This window comes from Notolepis coatsorum (assembly GCF_963971535.1).
Source record: "Notolepis coatsorum genome assembly, chromosome: 10".
NCBI lineage: Eukaryota > Metazoa > Chordata > Actinopteri > Aulopiformes > Paralepididae > Notolepis > Notolepis coatsorum.
In genome coordinates, this window is record NC_140174.1 from 113,605,317 (window position 1) to 113,622,510 (window position 17,194).

The 17,194-nt window shown below is 44.6% G+C and overlaps 1 protein-coding gene across 2 annotated transcripts in view; it reads right to left on the reverse strand.

The window, feature by feature from the left end:
* Window positions 1–300: 300 nt before the first annotated feature.
* commd10 (COMM domain containing 10) overlaps window positions 301–17,194 on the reverse strand; it is a 906,178-nt gene continuing 889,284 nt past the window's right edge. The window contains exons 6-7 of one of the 2 annotated variants that reach the window (XM_084323446.1): window positions 3,209–3,268; window positions 301–404 (exon numbers count right to left, since the gene is read on the reverse strand). In XM_084323446.1, coding sequence (XP_084179572.1) covers window positions 372–404; window positions 3,209–3,268 — 93 coding nt within the window. In that variant the 3' untranslated portion in view covers window positions 301–371. Of the gene's footprint in view, window positions 411–3,208; window positions 3,269–17,194 lie in introns of both variants that reach the window. The other variant, XM_084323445.1, reaches the window with a different exon arrangement.

Sequence of the window (17,194 nt, forward strand, 5' to 3'; positions counted from 1 at the left end):
ATTAGCACATTTCATCATCAATACCAGTTTCATAGAGACCTATATTGAGTTACTTCAGTCTGTGGTATAACATTAATAATGTCACAGCAGGGGAAACAACAGAAAAGTAGAACTGAATGGCTTCATACATTTTATTTTTTTATTTAGTATAAAACATTGTTACTTCATGTTGATTGTTCAATATTCCAGATGATTACATTCTGTAAAATGATACTACCTACTTATACACACACACTCTTAAACAGACAGAGGCAAGGGTGTGTGTGTGTGTGTGTGTGTGTGTGTGTGTGTGTGTGTGTGTGTGTGTGTGTGTGTGTGTGTGTGTGTGTGTGTGTGTGTGTGTGTGTGTGTGTGTGTGTGCGCACCAGGTATCAAGTGAGGGAGTCCAACTGGCCTTGAATCATCTGGAGCTAAAAGAGAGGAGAAGAGAAGTGAGTAGAAGTGAGGAAAGGAGGAGAAGAGAGAAAAGAGGATGAGAGAAGAGAAGAGAAGAGAGGAGAGGAGAGGAGAGGGAGAGGAAAGGAAAGACTGTTAGGCCTAACAAAAATAATGGTTGGTTTCAGGTTGCCGACCGACCCTGCCGATTTAGGTGCGACCCAATATATTTTATGAGTTTAAAAAAAAAATTATATATTAAAAAAAAAAAATCATTTTTTTTTTAGAATAAAGTTTCATAGAAATCTTAGTCAAACATTTAGTATTATGGATATTAAACATGCTGGCAGAGTACATGCATCCATGTTGTTGTGAACATTTTAACCCTTTCACTGCCACACGACAGCCGGTTAACCCTTTCACTGTGACAATACAGAAGGTTAGCCCTTTACTATCACACAACCGACGGCGATGCTCCATCATTAGCATCATTAGCTCCGCATCCGCGGAGCTAATGATGCTAATGATGGAGCATCGCCGTCGGTTGTGTGATAGTAAAGGGCTAACCTTCTGTCGTGTGGCAGTGAAAGGGTTAATTAAATAAAGAAATTCCCTATCCATAGTCGCCGTGGGAAAGAATAAAAAAAAAAAATAATAATTCCCTACCTACCCATGGCCAAACTGACAACCAACCTGAAACCAACTATTATTTTTGTTAGGCCTTAGCAAAGTAACACACACACACACACACACACATTAGGGGGTTTAAGAGGCAGTCATGCATAGGGTTGGGTACCGAACTCTGTACCTTTAAGGGTACCGACCGAATTACGTCGGTACTACCGATTATCGATTCACGTTAGATCAATCGGTGCCACATTTCGGTACCTAAGCCCCGCCCAGTTCGAAGAAATTATCCGAATTCTAATGACGTGCAATTGGCATTTCATAAGACACAGACCAGCACGGGAAACAGGGTCCAATGTGTCTAACATGCTGTCCACATCATTAGCCGCTAAGCTAACTAGCATTAGCCGCTAACTAGCATTAGCCGCTAACTAGCATTAGCCGCTAACTAAGCTAACTAGCAGCTAACCCTGGAGTGACTCCATGACACCAGTTCCATTAGTGAGGATAGGGCGGGGGGGGGGGGGGGGGGTATTATATTGACGAGGCTTGACAACCGAGGTTCAAAGAAAACTTCACATTTATTGGCTGTTCGTTTATCGCTTCATGCATCGGGCTCCATAGACCACTGCAACACTTCAATGTAACGCGGAAGTGCAGTGGTCTATGTACAACTCCGTGTGTTGACTTCCTAGTGTTTTTTCAACACATGAAATAAAATATGATTTGAGAGATATTTGTAAAATGTACTGTTCAAAAAGCTAAGAAAGGGATTAAAAGGAGGTGTATTTCTATTATTGGGGTTAACTTGTGGAACAATGCGGATATACAGTTAAGAATGAGTAATTCAATTTTGGTTTTTAAGAAAAAGGTTTGTAAAGCTATTTTTGAAAACTACAAGGGTGAATAACACTGTTTTGTTTTCTTTTTTTTCTTTTAGAATACCGTTTTGGAATCTACATTTTTGTATTTTTTTGTAAAGCTACATTTTGAAAAACTACAAGGGTGAAAAATACTGTTTTGCTTGCTTTTTTTCTTTTCTTTAAAATACTGTTTTGGAGTATACATTTTTGTATTTTTTGGTAAGAATATAGGACAGGCACATATAAGCACTATGCTTCAGTCTGTACCTTTTCAGTCACTGTAAATAATAAAATATTGATATATACTAAATACTAACTGGGTAGTTGATGATATAAACATTTAATTATCTGAAATATTCTAAAATCATTAAGTTTGCTATAAGCCATTATCCCTTTGTGTGTGTGCACGCGCATGTCCCATCTCTGGTCTTTGGAAAGATCAGATGAGGTCAGAGGAGTTCGACATTATCTACTGAGGATGGCCATATAATGTTGATATTTAAACTTAAAAAATAATAATACATAATAATAAATGTATACATGATCATGGAACATTAAAAAAAATCGTTGTAGGAACAGTTTGGGAGAGGGAGGTAGGGAGGGGTTTTAGTTTGTGTGGTGTGAAATTGAGAAGTTTAGACTTTAGTTTAACAACAGAAATAATTTGTTTGTTATAATGGAAGTACCGAAATAAGGTACTGTCGGGTACCGGCATCGATTCCCAGGTACCGGTATCGGTTCAAATGTGAACAGTACCCGACCCTAGTCATGCATGATCTGTCAATTCAATTGTTGCACAAACTACAGAATGAAGACAAATAATGAGATTCAATTAGAGGGAAAGATATGTAACATGACATACAGTATGTTATGTACAGTACAGTACAACACACGTTCACAAACACACACACACACACACAGCCGCTCACACGCATACATACACACACACACAGCCGCTCACACGCATACATACACACACACACACACACACGCATACATACACACACACACAGCCGCTCACACGCATACATACACACACACACACCCGCTCACACGCATACATACACACACACACAGCCGCTCACACGCATACATACACACACACACACAGCCGCTCACACGCATACATACACACATACACAGCCGCTCACACGCATACATACACACACACACACCCGCTCACACGCATACATACACACACACACAGCCACTCACACGCATACATACACACACACACAGCCGCTCACACGCATACATACACACACACACAGCCGCTCACACGCATACATACACACACACACAGCCGCTCACACGCATACATACATACACACACACACACACACCTTGTTGTAGAACTCAAGCAGCTCCTGGTGGTTGAATTCAACAAAAACATTCTCCTGAACCTAGAGAGAGAGAGAGAGAGAGAGAGAGAGAGAGAGAGAGAGAGAGAGAGAGAGAGAGAGAGAGAGAGAGAGAGAGATTTTGATTAATAAGAACCTTTATTTTCAATAAATAAAAGGACATTTTAGCATAAAACACTTCATTAAATCATTAGTCAAATTAATTAAACATATTCACACATAGACACTATTTAAATCCTCACAGAAACGAGGGGTTAAAACGGAGCTGCTCATCAACAAACGAACAAAAAGCTTCAAGCACCAATGCGACAAAAAACATCGAAATCACCGAAATCCCGCTACAAAGTTCAACAGCTCCCATTTCATTGCATTTGCCCTTTTATAACCAGCACCAAACATAAAAGCAGTTTTACTCCAACTCTCCCCACATTTGACAAACACAGATTCTACAACCTCAAACAGTACTTCAATTATTTTACACACAAAAATAATAATAAAGACTGTTAAAGGAAAACGCCAACATTTTGGATAATTAGCTTATTTGCCATCTACCCTGGAGTTAGACAAGAAGATACATACCTTTTTCTTCTCTGTGCATGCAGTAGGAGTAGGAAGACGTTGGGAACTAGGCTAATGGAGGAACCTACTTCCAGTGACTGACGCTAAGCTAGGCTAACGGTGCGCGTCTTCCTACTCCTACTGCATGCACAGAGAAGAAAAAAGGTATGTATCTTCTTGTCTAACTCCAGGGTAGATGGCAAATAAGCTAATTTCCCAAAATGTTGGAGTTTTCCTTTAAGACACTGGATTTAACTTGGAGACAAAACTATTGACTGCCACTGCTCCCTTCAGTATTCGTCCCTGCAAGTCACCTGACCTCTTGTTTAGTGGTGCTTTATAAAACACCCTCCACACTGGTTTACAGTCATCCTGCACATTCAGTTTCTCTCTCCACTCAGCATTTTCTTGTTTAGAGCATGCACACAGTATTTATACATTGCCTTCCCACTCAACATGTACAAGTCTGTAGATCCAACATTTGTATAATCCAACAATGGTCCCATCACTCCAGTTTGGTCTATTTGGGGACCCAGTTCAGGAAAAGGTTCTCCTGCGTCAGGAATGTCCGTTCCACTTAAATAGTCCTGTAACATGTCCCGCTCCTCTCTTTCAGTCCACGCATTCAAAAAGTTCCTGGTCTGACAACCTGACCATCAGAGAGGACACTTCCTCTGTGTTATGAAGTGCTGCATCCACAATTCCTTTCAGCTCTACTATCCCAGCTGTTCTGAATGTCCAGTCGGGCCCCATAGATTAGAGGCTCCTCCAGTAGCCAGAACAGTGCATTTTTTTGGGTTCTGTTCTGCTCCATTTAAACAGAGTCCATGTTTTAATTAGTCCTTGATAAAATAGAGTCAAATCACATAAACGTATAAATTCACGAGCCACCGCCACTTGGCCAAACTTCCCTCCCAATTCATCTTTAAAGTCTGGTCGTCTCCTAGATACACCCCCAGGTATTTTAGACCTCCCCTCTTCCAACTTAAACCTCCTGGCAGCTTAGGGAGACATACAGACCGACTCCCAACTGCTAAGGCCTCGCTCTTTTCCCAATTTACTTTTGCAGCTGAGATTGTACCAAAGGTTTCATCAATAAAGCCTAACCTATTTACATCCTGCTGACTCCTTATAATGACAATAATATTATCCGCATAATGCAGACAAATTAAAACATGTATTAAAATCATGTAAAAACATCCCATCAATACGTGAACTGAGCTTCTTTCTTTCACCATAGGATCGAGGCCTCTGCCAAGAATCTTCGCAAACTGCATGCTACCATGTCCTCTCTCCTCACTCCCCCCCCCACCCCCTCCTCCCTCATCTTTCTCTGCCGAAGACTTCGCGATCTTCTTTGAGGAAAAAGTGGAGAACATCCGCAGCTCCTTCTCCCAACCCCCACCCATTCCAAATGCTGAATCGAGAACCTCATCCTTCACTCGGTCATCTTTCTCTCCCATTACAGAAGCCGAGACCCTGACACTGGTAACGTCGAACCGTCCGACTACATGCCAGCTGGACCAGCTACCCTCCCCACTCATCCAGACCATAGCACCAGACATCCTTCCATTCCTAACTGCAACCATCAACTCCTCACTCAACTCGGGGGTGGTCCCCACCTCCCTAAAACAAGCCAGAATCACGCCGCTCATAAAAAAAAAACCTGAACCCCACCGTCATAGGCAACTATCGTCCTGTCTCTCTTCTCTCCTTCCTTTCTAAAACACTTGAACGTGCTGTATCCAACCAACTTACTGCCTATCTCTTACAGAATGACCTGCTAGACCCAAATCAGTCTGGCTTCCGGACTGGCCACTCCACAGAAACGGCCCTCATTGCGGTCACAGAGGCACTTCACTTAGCAAAAGTGAAAGGCCTCTCCTCTGTCCTGATTCTCCTAGATCTATCTGCAGCCTTCGACACAGTCAACCACCAGATCGTCCTCGCGGCCCTCGCAGGAATGGGAGTGGCTGGCTCTGCGCTGACATGGCTGACATCATACCTCAATGGCCGCTCCTACCAAGTGTCATGGAGAGGGATCCTGTCGGCCACCCGCCCCCTGCGGACAGGTGTCCCCCAGGGCTCGGTTCTAGGACCCCTTCTCTTCTCCCTCTACACTAAATCACTGGGTAAGATTATCACGTCTCATGGCTTCTCCTATCATTGTTATGCCGACGATACTCAACTCTTCCTCTCCTTCCCTCCCTCAGATATCCACGTCTCTGAGCGGATCTCGGCCTGTCTGTCCGAAATCTCCGCCTGGATGACGACCAACCACCTCAAACTGAACCTAAGCAAAACAGAATTGCTCCACCTGCCAGCCAAATCCTCCCCCCTGACCGACCTTTCCATCACAGTCGAGAATGCAGATGTGACCGCGTCGCCGACCGCCAAGAACCTTGGTGTTGTCCTCGACGACCAGTTGAACTTCTCTGCTCACATCGCAGCGACAACCAGAACCTGCAGATTCCTCCTGAGCAACATCAGAAGGATCCGCCCCTTCCTGACAAAAGAAGCCACCCAACTCCTCGTCCAATCAACAGTCATCTCCCGCCTCGACTACTGCAACGCACTGCCCGCTGGCCTCCTGGCCACTGCCACTAAGCCTCTTCAACTCATTCAGAACGCAGCGGCTCGCCTGATCTCAAACCTACAGAAGTCGGCCCACGATACTAAACAACATGGCCCCCCTAAGAACCACCAGGGTAAAAGATCGCGCGGAGCCGTGGATGCACGCTGAAATACTGACCGCTATGAAAACCAGAGACAAAAAATGCTCTGAGTTTCGTAAAAGTCAGTCAAAGCTTACCATAAGCACGAGCAGTGAACTCCAAGCCCACGTGACTGAACTCAAACTGGAAAGAAACAGACTAAGAAATGATGTAAACTCCATGATCAAAACAGCAAAAAAAAATGTCATCAATGACAAAACCGAGGAAAACAAAAACAAACCATGTGAACTTTGGAAATTACTCAATAACCAACTAGGCTGCAGTAAAAAACTTAAAACCAGATTCTCAAACATAAACATAAAGACGGACAACAGGCTCGTCACAGAAAAGCTGGATGTAGCCAATTACTTAAATAGTTTCTTCACAAACATAGCCACAACACTGGTAAACAAACTACCCTCCCACTCAGGGCACTATGGGGTAGAACACATAATAGCATACTACAAGAACCTAGGGGTCCACAAAGACGACCTCAAACTGGAAATGGTAACAACAGATGAGGTACTCAAAAAACTGAGTGCCCTCCAACCTAACAAGGCCCCTGGCCATGACAACATCCCCTCCAAATTCCTCAGAGACTCAGCAGCCGCCATCACCCCAGTCATCACACACATAATAAACCTCTCCATAAAACAGGGACACGTCCCCAAGGACTTCAAAATTGCGAGAGTGACCCCTCTGCACAAAAAATGCAGTAAATTAGACCCAGGCAACTACCGCCCTGTTTCTATCCTTACCTCCATCTCGAAAGTCATGGAAAAAATTGTATACGAACAGGTCGAAAAATACCTTGCGGAAAAAAATCTAATCTATGAATTCCAATCTGGCTTCAGAACATCCCACTCCACTGACACATGCCTTCTCTATTTAAACGACCACATCAAACAAGAGGTGGACGCGGGCAAATACTGCGGCATGGTCATGCTGGACCTACAAAAGGCCTTCGACACTGTCAATCACACCATTCTGATTGACAAGCTAAAAGCAATTGGTTTTGATAGTCTATCAGTGAGCTGGATGCAATCCTACCTGGAGGGGAGAGAGCAGATGGTGGAGGTAAACGGTACCCTATCCCCCCCCCTCACAGTAAGCTGTGGTGTTCCACAAGGAAGCATACTAGGTCCGCTACTGTTCCTAATTTATGCAAATGACATGTCGTCAGCTTGTGACTGCAACTTGTTCCTGTTTGCGGACGACTCAGCCCTGCTGGTCTCTGACAAGAACAAGTTACAGGTTGAAAAAACCCTCAGCTCAGAACTAGGCCAAATCTGCATATGGCTCGCTGATAACAAACTATCATTACACATGGGCAAAACAGAGTCCATTCTCTTCGGTTCAAATAACAAACTCAGCAAGACCGACGGCTTCTCAGTTACAGTGGGTGACAATATTGTCACAAGGAAAGAAGATATTACCTACCTGGGTTCCATCCTAGAGGCAAATCTTTCCTGTGACAAAATGGCATCCAATGTAATAAAAAAAGTCAACCAACGAACTCGATTCTTGTACCGGATCTCCTCACTGGTAAACAAGAATACCCTGAAGACTCTGGCAGGAGCACTCATTCAAGGGTACTACGACTATGCTTGCACCTCATGGTACCAAAGCACCTCAAAGGCGCTAAAAACAAAATTACAAACATCTCAAAACAAACTGGTCAGACTACTGCTTGACCTTACTCCTAGAACCCACCTCACCCCTGCCCACTTTGACAACCTAGGATGGCTTAGAGTAGACGGCAGAGTACAGCAACTTGCAATGGGCCTGGTCTACAAGATACACTACACGACCAAGGTACCCATGTACATGTCAAAATACTTCCCAAAGGTCAGTGAATACCACGATCACAACACCAGAGGGAGCTCCACAAATCATGTTAAACCCAGATTCGGCTCAAACAAGGGACTAAACACGTTTCGCAATTATGCCACATCAATGTGGAACGCCCTACCCAAAGCTGTAAAGGAATGTGAATCACTACCCACTTTCAAAAACACTCTCAAAAAACACCTAAGGGAGACTGCAACTCGAAACTGGCCCATGTAAATGTCCGAACACAACCCCCTCCAATGTACAGTAAATTACCAAGTATGGTCTTGTCAATATTCCAATGTACAGTTTTGTTTGTACATTGCGATATTGCGATATGCTGAGTATTGCGATATTAATATTGCGATTTATTACCTTTTTTCAACTGCAAAGTAAAACTTTGTCAACATGTTTTATCTAATAAAATAAAGTTCAGTCTGTTCATCTCACTTCAATAATTCTTATTGCAGAACATGGTATTTTCTCAAGCAGACAGATGTCAACACTGTAATCTGTGTTGCATGTACCTGACAAACTGAACTGTTTGTATTACAGTCATAATCCAACTTAACTGATGCACATGTGTGTGTGTGTGTGTGTGTGTGTGTGTGTGTGTGTGTGTGTGTGTGTGTGTGTGTGTGTGTGTGTGTGTGTGTGTGTGTGTGTGGACTACTGTACTATTACAGGTATTGAAATGAACAATGCAACTTCCTTATACAATTTTTTTTTTTTTAAACTTAAAAGAAATACGATTTTTTTTTGGATAATTAAATATCGATACTTGGTGTCCCTGTATCGATACAGTATCGCCACGCAAAGTATCGCGATACTACTAACATAGCAGAGCCACAGGACGCCAATTTTGTATCTCCAAGATAACTTTTTTTGGCAGCAGCGCCAGAACTGCCCTCCTGCAGCTCTGAGGCAAAAAAGAGTCTTTAAAGCTTTCATTGAAAACGTCCAAGATATCTCCTTTCAATTCAGTCCAGAACGCTCTATAAAACTCTGGTGGGAGTCCATCGATCCCAGGGGCCTTCCCCCCCCTGCATGCCCTGCAAAGCCACACCCACTTCCTCTGCAGTTAGAGGACCCTCCAGCTCTTTGTTGGTCTCTTTTGAGACTCGCGGCAGCCCAATGCAGAAGGAGTCAAACACCTCTTCATTCTCAACATACTCACTTTCAAACAGGTGAGAACAAAGCTCTGCAGCTCTCTGCCGGATCTCGTCGTCCTCAGTCAACAGCTGTCCTGTGGCGAGCGCATAGCATGAATGCACCTGCTTTGTCCGTTTCTTCTTAAGACTGAAAAAGTACTTTGAAGGAAAATCCAGTAGAGCAGCGCTCTGAAAGCGGGACCGAACCAGCGCCCCCCTGCACTTTAGTGCCCAACAAGTCTGCCAGTATGGTTTTTTTTAGTACCGAGATTCTCAACACAACCTCTGTTTCCTGTGGATCTCTCATAGATTTGGCAATGTCACGAGAAACGTTGAGAGTGTACTGAAACGGAGGGCTAGGGCCTCCACGGGTTGCGTTTGATAGAGCTGGCGGACACTATGGCGTTGTAACTCTGATTAAAGAATTACACAGAGGCGTGCTGCAGTTACTGGTTGTATTTGGGAGATTTGCATGTGTGTGTGGTTGTCTACAAGATCTCTCGAGAACCGAGAGAAACAGCGTCGACAGGAATAGATCAATGTGAACATACTGTAAGGGTAGAGTAAGCTGAAGGAATTAATTAGGCAGGACTAAACATAGGTACCGTACTCACGTGTCATTTACGCACACGTTCCTCAAAGGGACAGATCTTAATACTGCCGCAGCCGCACCATCAAACAGCAGCACAGAGAACAGCTTGCGCAGACGTTTGAAAGGAGAAACTCTTAAAGGGCCAGTAACGTTATCAGAAAACTAGAGTGCAACACTAGCTGGGCACATCACGCTGGACGATTACACTGGCATAAATCAATTACCCTTTCCTGTCAACAACAACATATTAAAGGGCTATTACGGAACAAAGTAGTCTTATTCACAGGGCTTTCCTACAGTACTGTTGACACAACTGTCTTATCTCCACTTTGCCATAATCCCACCACTGCTTAAACCCCCTGAAGTCTAAAGTTTCTAGCTCCACCTTCTCAGAATATTCTCTTTTTTTTTGTTACATAATGTAAAATTACAGATTCATACCTTCAAAATAAGCCATCAATTGTCAAATTTGAGACGATAGTTTTCAATCAATGTCCTATCAAACATTCTGGTCAAATCCTAACAACTTTTCAGTATAGGACTTGAACTAGATCCAAGTTCATTCAGCTATCTGATGAGAGAACTACACTCCCAGAATTCAATGTGATCATTGTCACTAGAACCATTTCACACCTGGAGCAAAGGCCCAGTCATTCCTTTGTTATTCCAGTGAATGGACCCAGCAGGAGGCCTAGCCTAGCGACAAGCGGCCACTACATAGTTGGGTATTGAAAAAATGCTCATATACACATAGAGAATAATAATCAACAAGAAACATCAACTGTATCAATTGTATTGTACAATGAACAACCCTATATATCGCTTTTTGGATTACAATAGTAATACAAGGTAATGTACTGATTTCTTTTGATTTCTCTGTTTGAGAGAGAGAGAGAGTGTGTGTGTGTGTGTGTGTGTGCAGGGGAGTAGCTGGGGGGGGGGGGTTAGGATGATTCCAAGGGCCCAGCAAATTCCCCACATTTTTTTATAGATTGGGGGCCCCACATTTTTTTAATAGATTGGGGGCCCACAAATTGATTATTTTCATGGGGCCCAGAATCTCCAGCTACGCCCCTGTGAGCGCACCTTTCTCTAGAGAGCTGTCATCACCGTGATGCGCGCTTGAATGAACTGCGAGATAACTCATAACTCGTACACACACGCACTCTGTCTCTGCCAGTTATGTTGATGAAAAGCATGTTAGACTACTTTTAATACATAAATTAACGTTCCGTCGGGTCCCGTGTATTCTAGAGAATGATAATAATAATAATAATAATAATAATAATAATGCAGGACGCGCTGAAGAAGCATACATAGAAGCAGACTCGACATTAACGTTCCGTCGGGTCCCGTGTATTCTAGAGAATGATAATACTAATAATAATAATAATAATAATAATAATAATAATAATAATAATAATAATAATAATAATAATAATAATACAGGACGCGCTGAAGAAGCATACATAGAAGCAGACTCGACACAAGTTTCGTCTCGACGCTGCGTCTCAGCGCACACACACACATACACGCACACCACATTATTCTGCGAAGCAGCTCAGTGTCCCGTGGATATTATTGCAAGAGATAATTCATACATATTATGAAAAGCCGATGCCGATCTGTTGTTTAGAATTTGGATGGGGGGTAGCGAGTCTCTGATACCTCTCACCTCTGCGCGGGGGTCTAACACCTATTCACAGCGCACACGCTTCTCTTGTGTGTGTGCGCGCGTGCGTGTATGTGTGTTTCGTGACGCGCTGTAGTTCTCTCGCAAACGGAAATAATTACAAGCATACCATCTAGCAAGAATTAAACGTATTTACAAGTCGTATTATGTTTAGCAAGTAATGAGACATATATAGTACATCTCAAAGCACTCGAAATAGTAATTTTTCTATTTTTATCGATTTCTGAAAATATGTACGTTTAGAGCATTTAGAAGACATTCTAATTATTTTGTTCTCCGCCCACGGGAGCAATACGCCCCGTTGACTCCTAAGGGTTAAAGATTCAAAATAATTTTGTCTTGTTTAAAAAAGGTTCTAAATTTTTTTTTAAATATTCTTTAAAATGAACATCCATTATTACATGGCGTTATAACATTCGCCGAAATGCTTGATTGTGATTGGTCAATAGCGCTCGTCAGAGGTCCGTTATTACTCGATAACAGACCTCTGCCGAGCAATAATGACCGCTGTTCGCAGCTGTAGCAATCAAGCCCACTGACACACACTGCATCAGTGCAATCAGACACACCTGCCGGCAGCCGGCGAAGCTGCCGGTGATGACAGCGCCGAGCAACAGAACAGAACTGCGTCTGCATTTGATCTCGTCTTGTCGATGGTGTAAAATGAATTAGGTATATTGTTAGTAAGTTAGCCATGTAATAAGCGGGATAATGTATAGCTATACTCGGTCATTGTCGCAAAATAATTGACCTTCACTGACGTTTAGAACACCTCGGCGAGGCGCCTCTGTATTCTAAACTCCGTGTCTGTCAATTATTTCGTAGCTATACATTATCCCTTACATAACACAACGCAGTGTTAAAATGCCAGTATGGAGATGTATGTTTTACATTTGCAATAAAAATGTTACAACACACCATAGAATGGTCAAAAACCCACAGGGATTAGTCTGCATGCTTAAAAAATGCTGAGATGGTGTTTGAAGCAGTAAAATCTGTCTAACCTGGCCATAAAAATAGTATTCTACAGTCTGTTTTTGTCATGTAATTGTCTCCATACATCACTCAAACTTTGAGCTTCTATCATCTGTTTTATGGCTCTCTTTGAATGGCCATGAGGTTCACAATGATTTCTGTCCAGCTGATAATTTTCTGTACAATTAAAAACTCCTCCTAAAAATAAAAACTCTTCAGGTTCACACTGACTTAAAACAACACTGAGTCCACTTAACAACTGAACTCTGGCAGGTCCTAAATAGGGAGCATATACTGTACATTTATAAACACAATATTAAAACGCTCATATTTAGCTCTGATCACCATCAATCTGCCTGTCATTATTTCCTCTACCACATAAGATGTTTGCAGAAAGATTTGGAGAAGAGTAGTGCCACCCCGTCCACTGTTCTTACTAAAATGACTTAACACAACATCTCCGTCCCATTCCCTCTTCCAGTCAGTCTCATTCAAGGTGTCGCTGTGCGTTTCCTGAACTAACATTACGTTGATGTTCTTCAACACTAACAAGTTCAAACAGACTCGTTCTTTTCCTCACATCTCTGGCTCCATTTATGTTAAGTGTGGTAACCCTGAACTCAATCACATAAGCAGTGAAGCAAAACAAGATAAAACTCACAGGAACCAGCCTGTCCTATACCTTTGTTTCACCATCATTATTCTGTACTATTTTCTTCAGTCTGAACCCCTCCTTTGTAGTATAACCCTCCCTTCTCTCTGCTTCTCAACTGTGAGTTGACAAGAGGAACGAAGAGCCTCTTTATCTGAGAAATAATCTTCAATTTCACACTCGGGAAACGTTTAACCCTTTTCACATAATTTCTTTTCCCCCTTCACTTGTTCCACACCTTTTTGTGAGTCAGACAAAATCTGACTGCCTTGCCTTCCCTCTCCTCCTCCTCCTCCTCCTCCTCCTCCTCCTCCTCCTCCTCCTCCTCCTCCTCCTCCTCCTCCACCACCATAGTAGAGTCAGACAGTGAGTCAGACTCTGACTGCTCATCTGGCTTCCTCCCTTTGACCCTGCTTGCTCCTTTCTTGGCCTGAGAGTAGGGGTGTAACGATGCAACGATTAATCGAAATGCATCAATTCTAATGTGACGATTCAACTGCATCGATTTGAATATGTTAGAATCGATTATAATCTAAATTAATCGAAATAAAAAAAATAAACAAATTTTGTATTTTTTATGTTTTTTTTTATTGACCTATAGTCCATTCATGCTGAGTGAATCAGTTCCCCCAGCCACATTTTTGTATTCAAAATTTTTGGGGGAATTAACCGACAGAAAATGAATAAAAAATTAATCGAATCGTGGTCAAATGAAGAGATTTCATGATGCATTGAATCGTTGCCTGAATAATCGCAATCGAAATTAATCGTTGTGAGGTTGCATCGTTACACCCCTACCCGAGAGCCTTCCTTATTATTTTCTTTCCCTTTTCTTTTAACAGCACTAGGGAATTTGAAAGTCTCCTCCATCAATTCTCCGTCACCATCTACTGTTTTTCTACTCTCCTTGTTTTGACTCGTCTCCTCCTGATTGACCTTTCCTGCACTAGTTTTTTGTCCTTCAGTTACATTATCTTCTTCTTCATTTAAACCAGTTTGATCTCCTACTGTTTGACCACTCTCCTTGCTTTTATTTTGCTCCTGGTTAACCCTTTCACTGCCACACTACAGAAGGTTCTGTTTCGTAATGGATCTCGCTCAGCGTCACGACTGCACTATACTTCACTCGTGCACGCGCACTGAATAAAAAATTCCACAATGTACCTTTACATCCCAACATTCGTCTGGCCACACCCCTATCAGCTTACCTTCATAAGCAGGTGTGTGGTCACCTACTCGCCTCCTTCTTCGCTTTCACAACAAGGAAGTGCCTTCGGTAGATCCCCACTTGATGAGGTTGCTAGTTGAAGAAAGTTGAGACGTGTTTACATTGTGCTTATTTTTTTCTTCTCTCATAAATATTCAAGAGAAAAATCTAAGTCATAATGTCTACTTCAGAGAGTCGCAGAGCCACTCTCCACCAGCGGTTCTCCATTTCCGCCTCCGTCGTGCGTCCTGGTGCTGGGCTGTTGCCTCTTTCGTGGTTGACAGCCATGCCCGGTAGGCGTCCGATGGGTAGTTTGCCTCTCCAAGGAGCTGGTGCACCGGTGCCGTCGCCTCTGCGATGGCCTGGTCGTAGCTCTGGTTCCTCTGCTTCCGGGGAATCGTCCGCTGTTGATCGGCCGGTTCCTTTGGTTCCGGAGGATTTGAGACGCAAACTTTTTGCGTCTGCTCGCTCCCGTCGCAAGGTGGTGGCTTGCAGACGCGAACGGCCTGGGTTTGGTGAGTTGCTAGAGCCCAGTGAGGATGCGTCGGTCTCTACCTGCCCGATGGAAACTGAGGATTACATGGTAGAGGCAGACGGGTTCTTATTTGAAGGCCCGGTAGAGACGAGTATCCCGCCCGTCCAGGTAACACTGGAGGGGGGTGAAATGTCTCCTTGGGGCGCCTTGTTTGAAGACGTCGGGGAAGACCCTCGGACTCATCGGCAGGATGCCCTACTATCAGCCACATCAGACTGTGGCTCCTTGACCAGTCGAAGCCTGCTGCATGTGAGGGATGCGGGTTCGGTGGAGGAAAGTCTGCAGGGGGAACTGCGGGCTTTGTTCCCAGAGCATATGGCGGTGGCGGCCGCTGCAAACGGCGTGCCGCTGCCGCAGCCACTGCCTGCTCCTGTCCCTGATGATCTAATAGGTCATCTCTGGCAACGTCGCCCGGTGAGAGGGGTGGACGTTGTCTACCCATTTTTCCCCTCAATGGGGGCCTATGTTCGTCGGGGCCAGGTGGTATCCCACATCATGGGCCTCACCCCCGCCTACGTACCGGTTACGCGGGTGGTGGGTTTGGTCGACGGTATGAGAGAGGGCGTGCCACGGCTTGATAGGCCGATGGCCGCTCTCCTCTGTCCGGAAGTGGTGTGGGAGCCGTTATGCAAGCCGGTTCTTCAAGGAAAATCGGCTAGGCGATTGGCTTATTGGAGCGACCAGTCGTTCATCTCTGGTACACAATCTCTGGCTGCCGCGTCTAATGTCGCGCAGCTGGCAAGATTTATATCCGGGATAATGACGGGCGGCACGGAGCGGACTGATGTCCAACATGACCAGATCACCCAGGCGGCAGGAGCTGTCCTGCATCTGACTCAGCTGCAGGCCATAGCCGCTGGGAAAGTGCGAGCCCTGGCGACTCTGACCCAGCGCCACCTTTGGCTGGAGCAGGCCCGTGTGCCGGAGAAGAAGAGAGGTCCTCTTCTAACGGCACCCCTCTCCGATGCTGGACTGTTCGGGACGGCCCTGCAATTGATGACCTCAACGTGCAGAGAGATGGCAGAGGAGCGTTCCGTGCTCCAACCCCATTTTCCCCCTCCCGACATCGCCGGTGGAGTCAGACGGCTACCACGTCGTCGAGCTTCCTCCGCCGTGGCTGCTACTGCCTCCACCGCCACTGCTGGCCCGTCGAAGAAGGCCAGGAGGAGAGACGGCGCTGCTGCTGCAGCCGGCCCATCTACAACCGGAGGAGACGGTAGGGATCGCCGTGACCCTCCGGGGCTTCTCGGGGTGGTAAAGCCCGAGCGGCTCGAGGCAGCAGACGCCGCTAGACCCAGTGACTTTTTTCCCCTGCGGTCCCCTCTGTTTACCCCTCCCCGGCCTCTCATATTATTTGTTTGCTCATAAATAAAAAGTCCCCTCTAAAGGGGGACTGTATTTTTTGTTAAACAAACTGTTTCTTCACCAAAACATATGATGAGGTTGCAAAGTGTGAATCTGCACTAGTATACATTGATAGAAGGGTTACGTTCGTGTTATGAGCTTAAGCAAGGTCTGCAGCATACACTCGGTTATAGAAAGGTTTCTATCTCGGCCTGACACTCCACATGCAGGTAGAAGCTGGTTGTATGGTCTGTTGCTTACACAAGAAGTAATGTTGAACTACAACACTGTTGTGTTAGTTGCAGTAATGCTCGTATACACACGTTCCACGGCCTAGCCGTTACTCTCTCTATCAGTGTTTTTCTATGTACAACATGGAATGCGGGTGTAGGATTCACACACACACACGACTTGGTTTTGTTGTAAACCCTGTTCACAGTTCTGTGGGTAGCGTGCATTGTATTAGCTTGCGCTATTCATTAGCATTCTACCAAAGGTTTCATATGCTACAGTTGTTATTGTGTGTAGGGGGAAGGTTTTTGTGAGGGGGTGCCGAATAAACCCCTCCTTCCCACTTGATTGGTCAGGGGGGTTTTCTCATCTCCTGTTAGGCCAGTCAGGGCCAAGCCGTTAGGCGCCTTGGCAGGGAGGGGGGGGGGGGGGGGGGGGGGGGGGGAGTTGAGTGTTGGGTTTCCCCCCGTCATGGCATACGACACT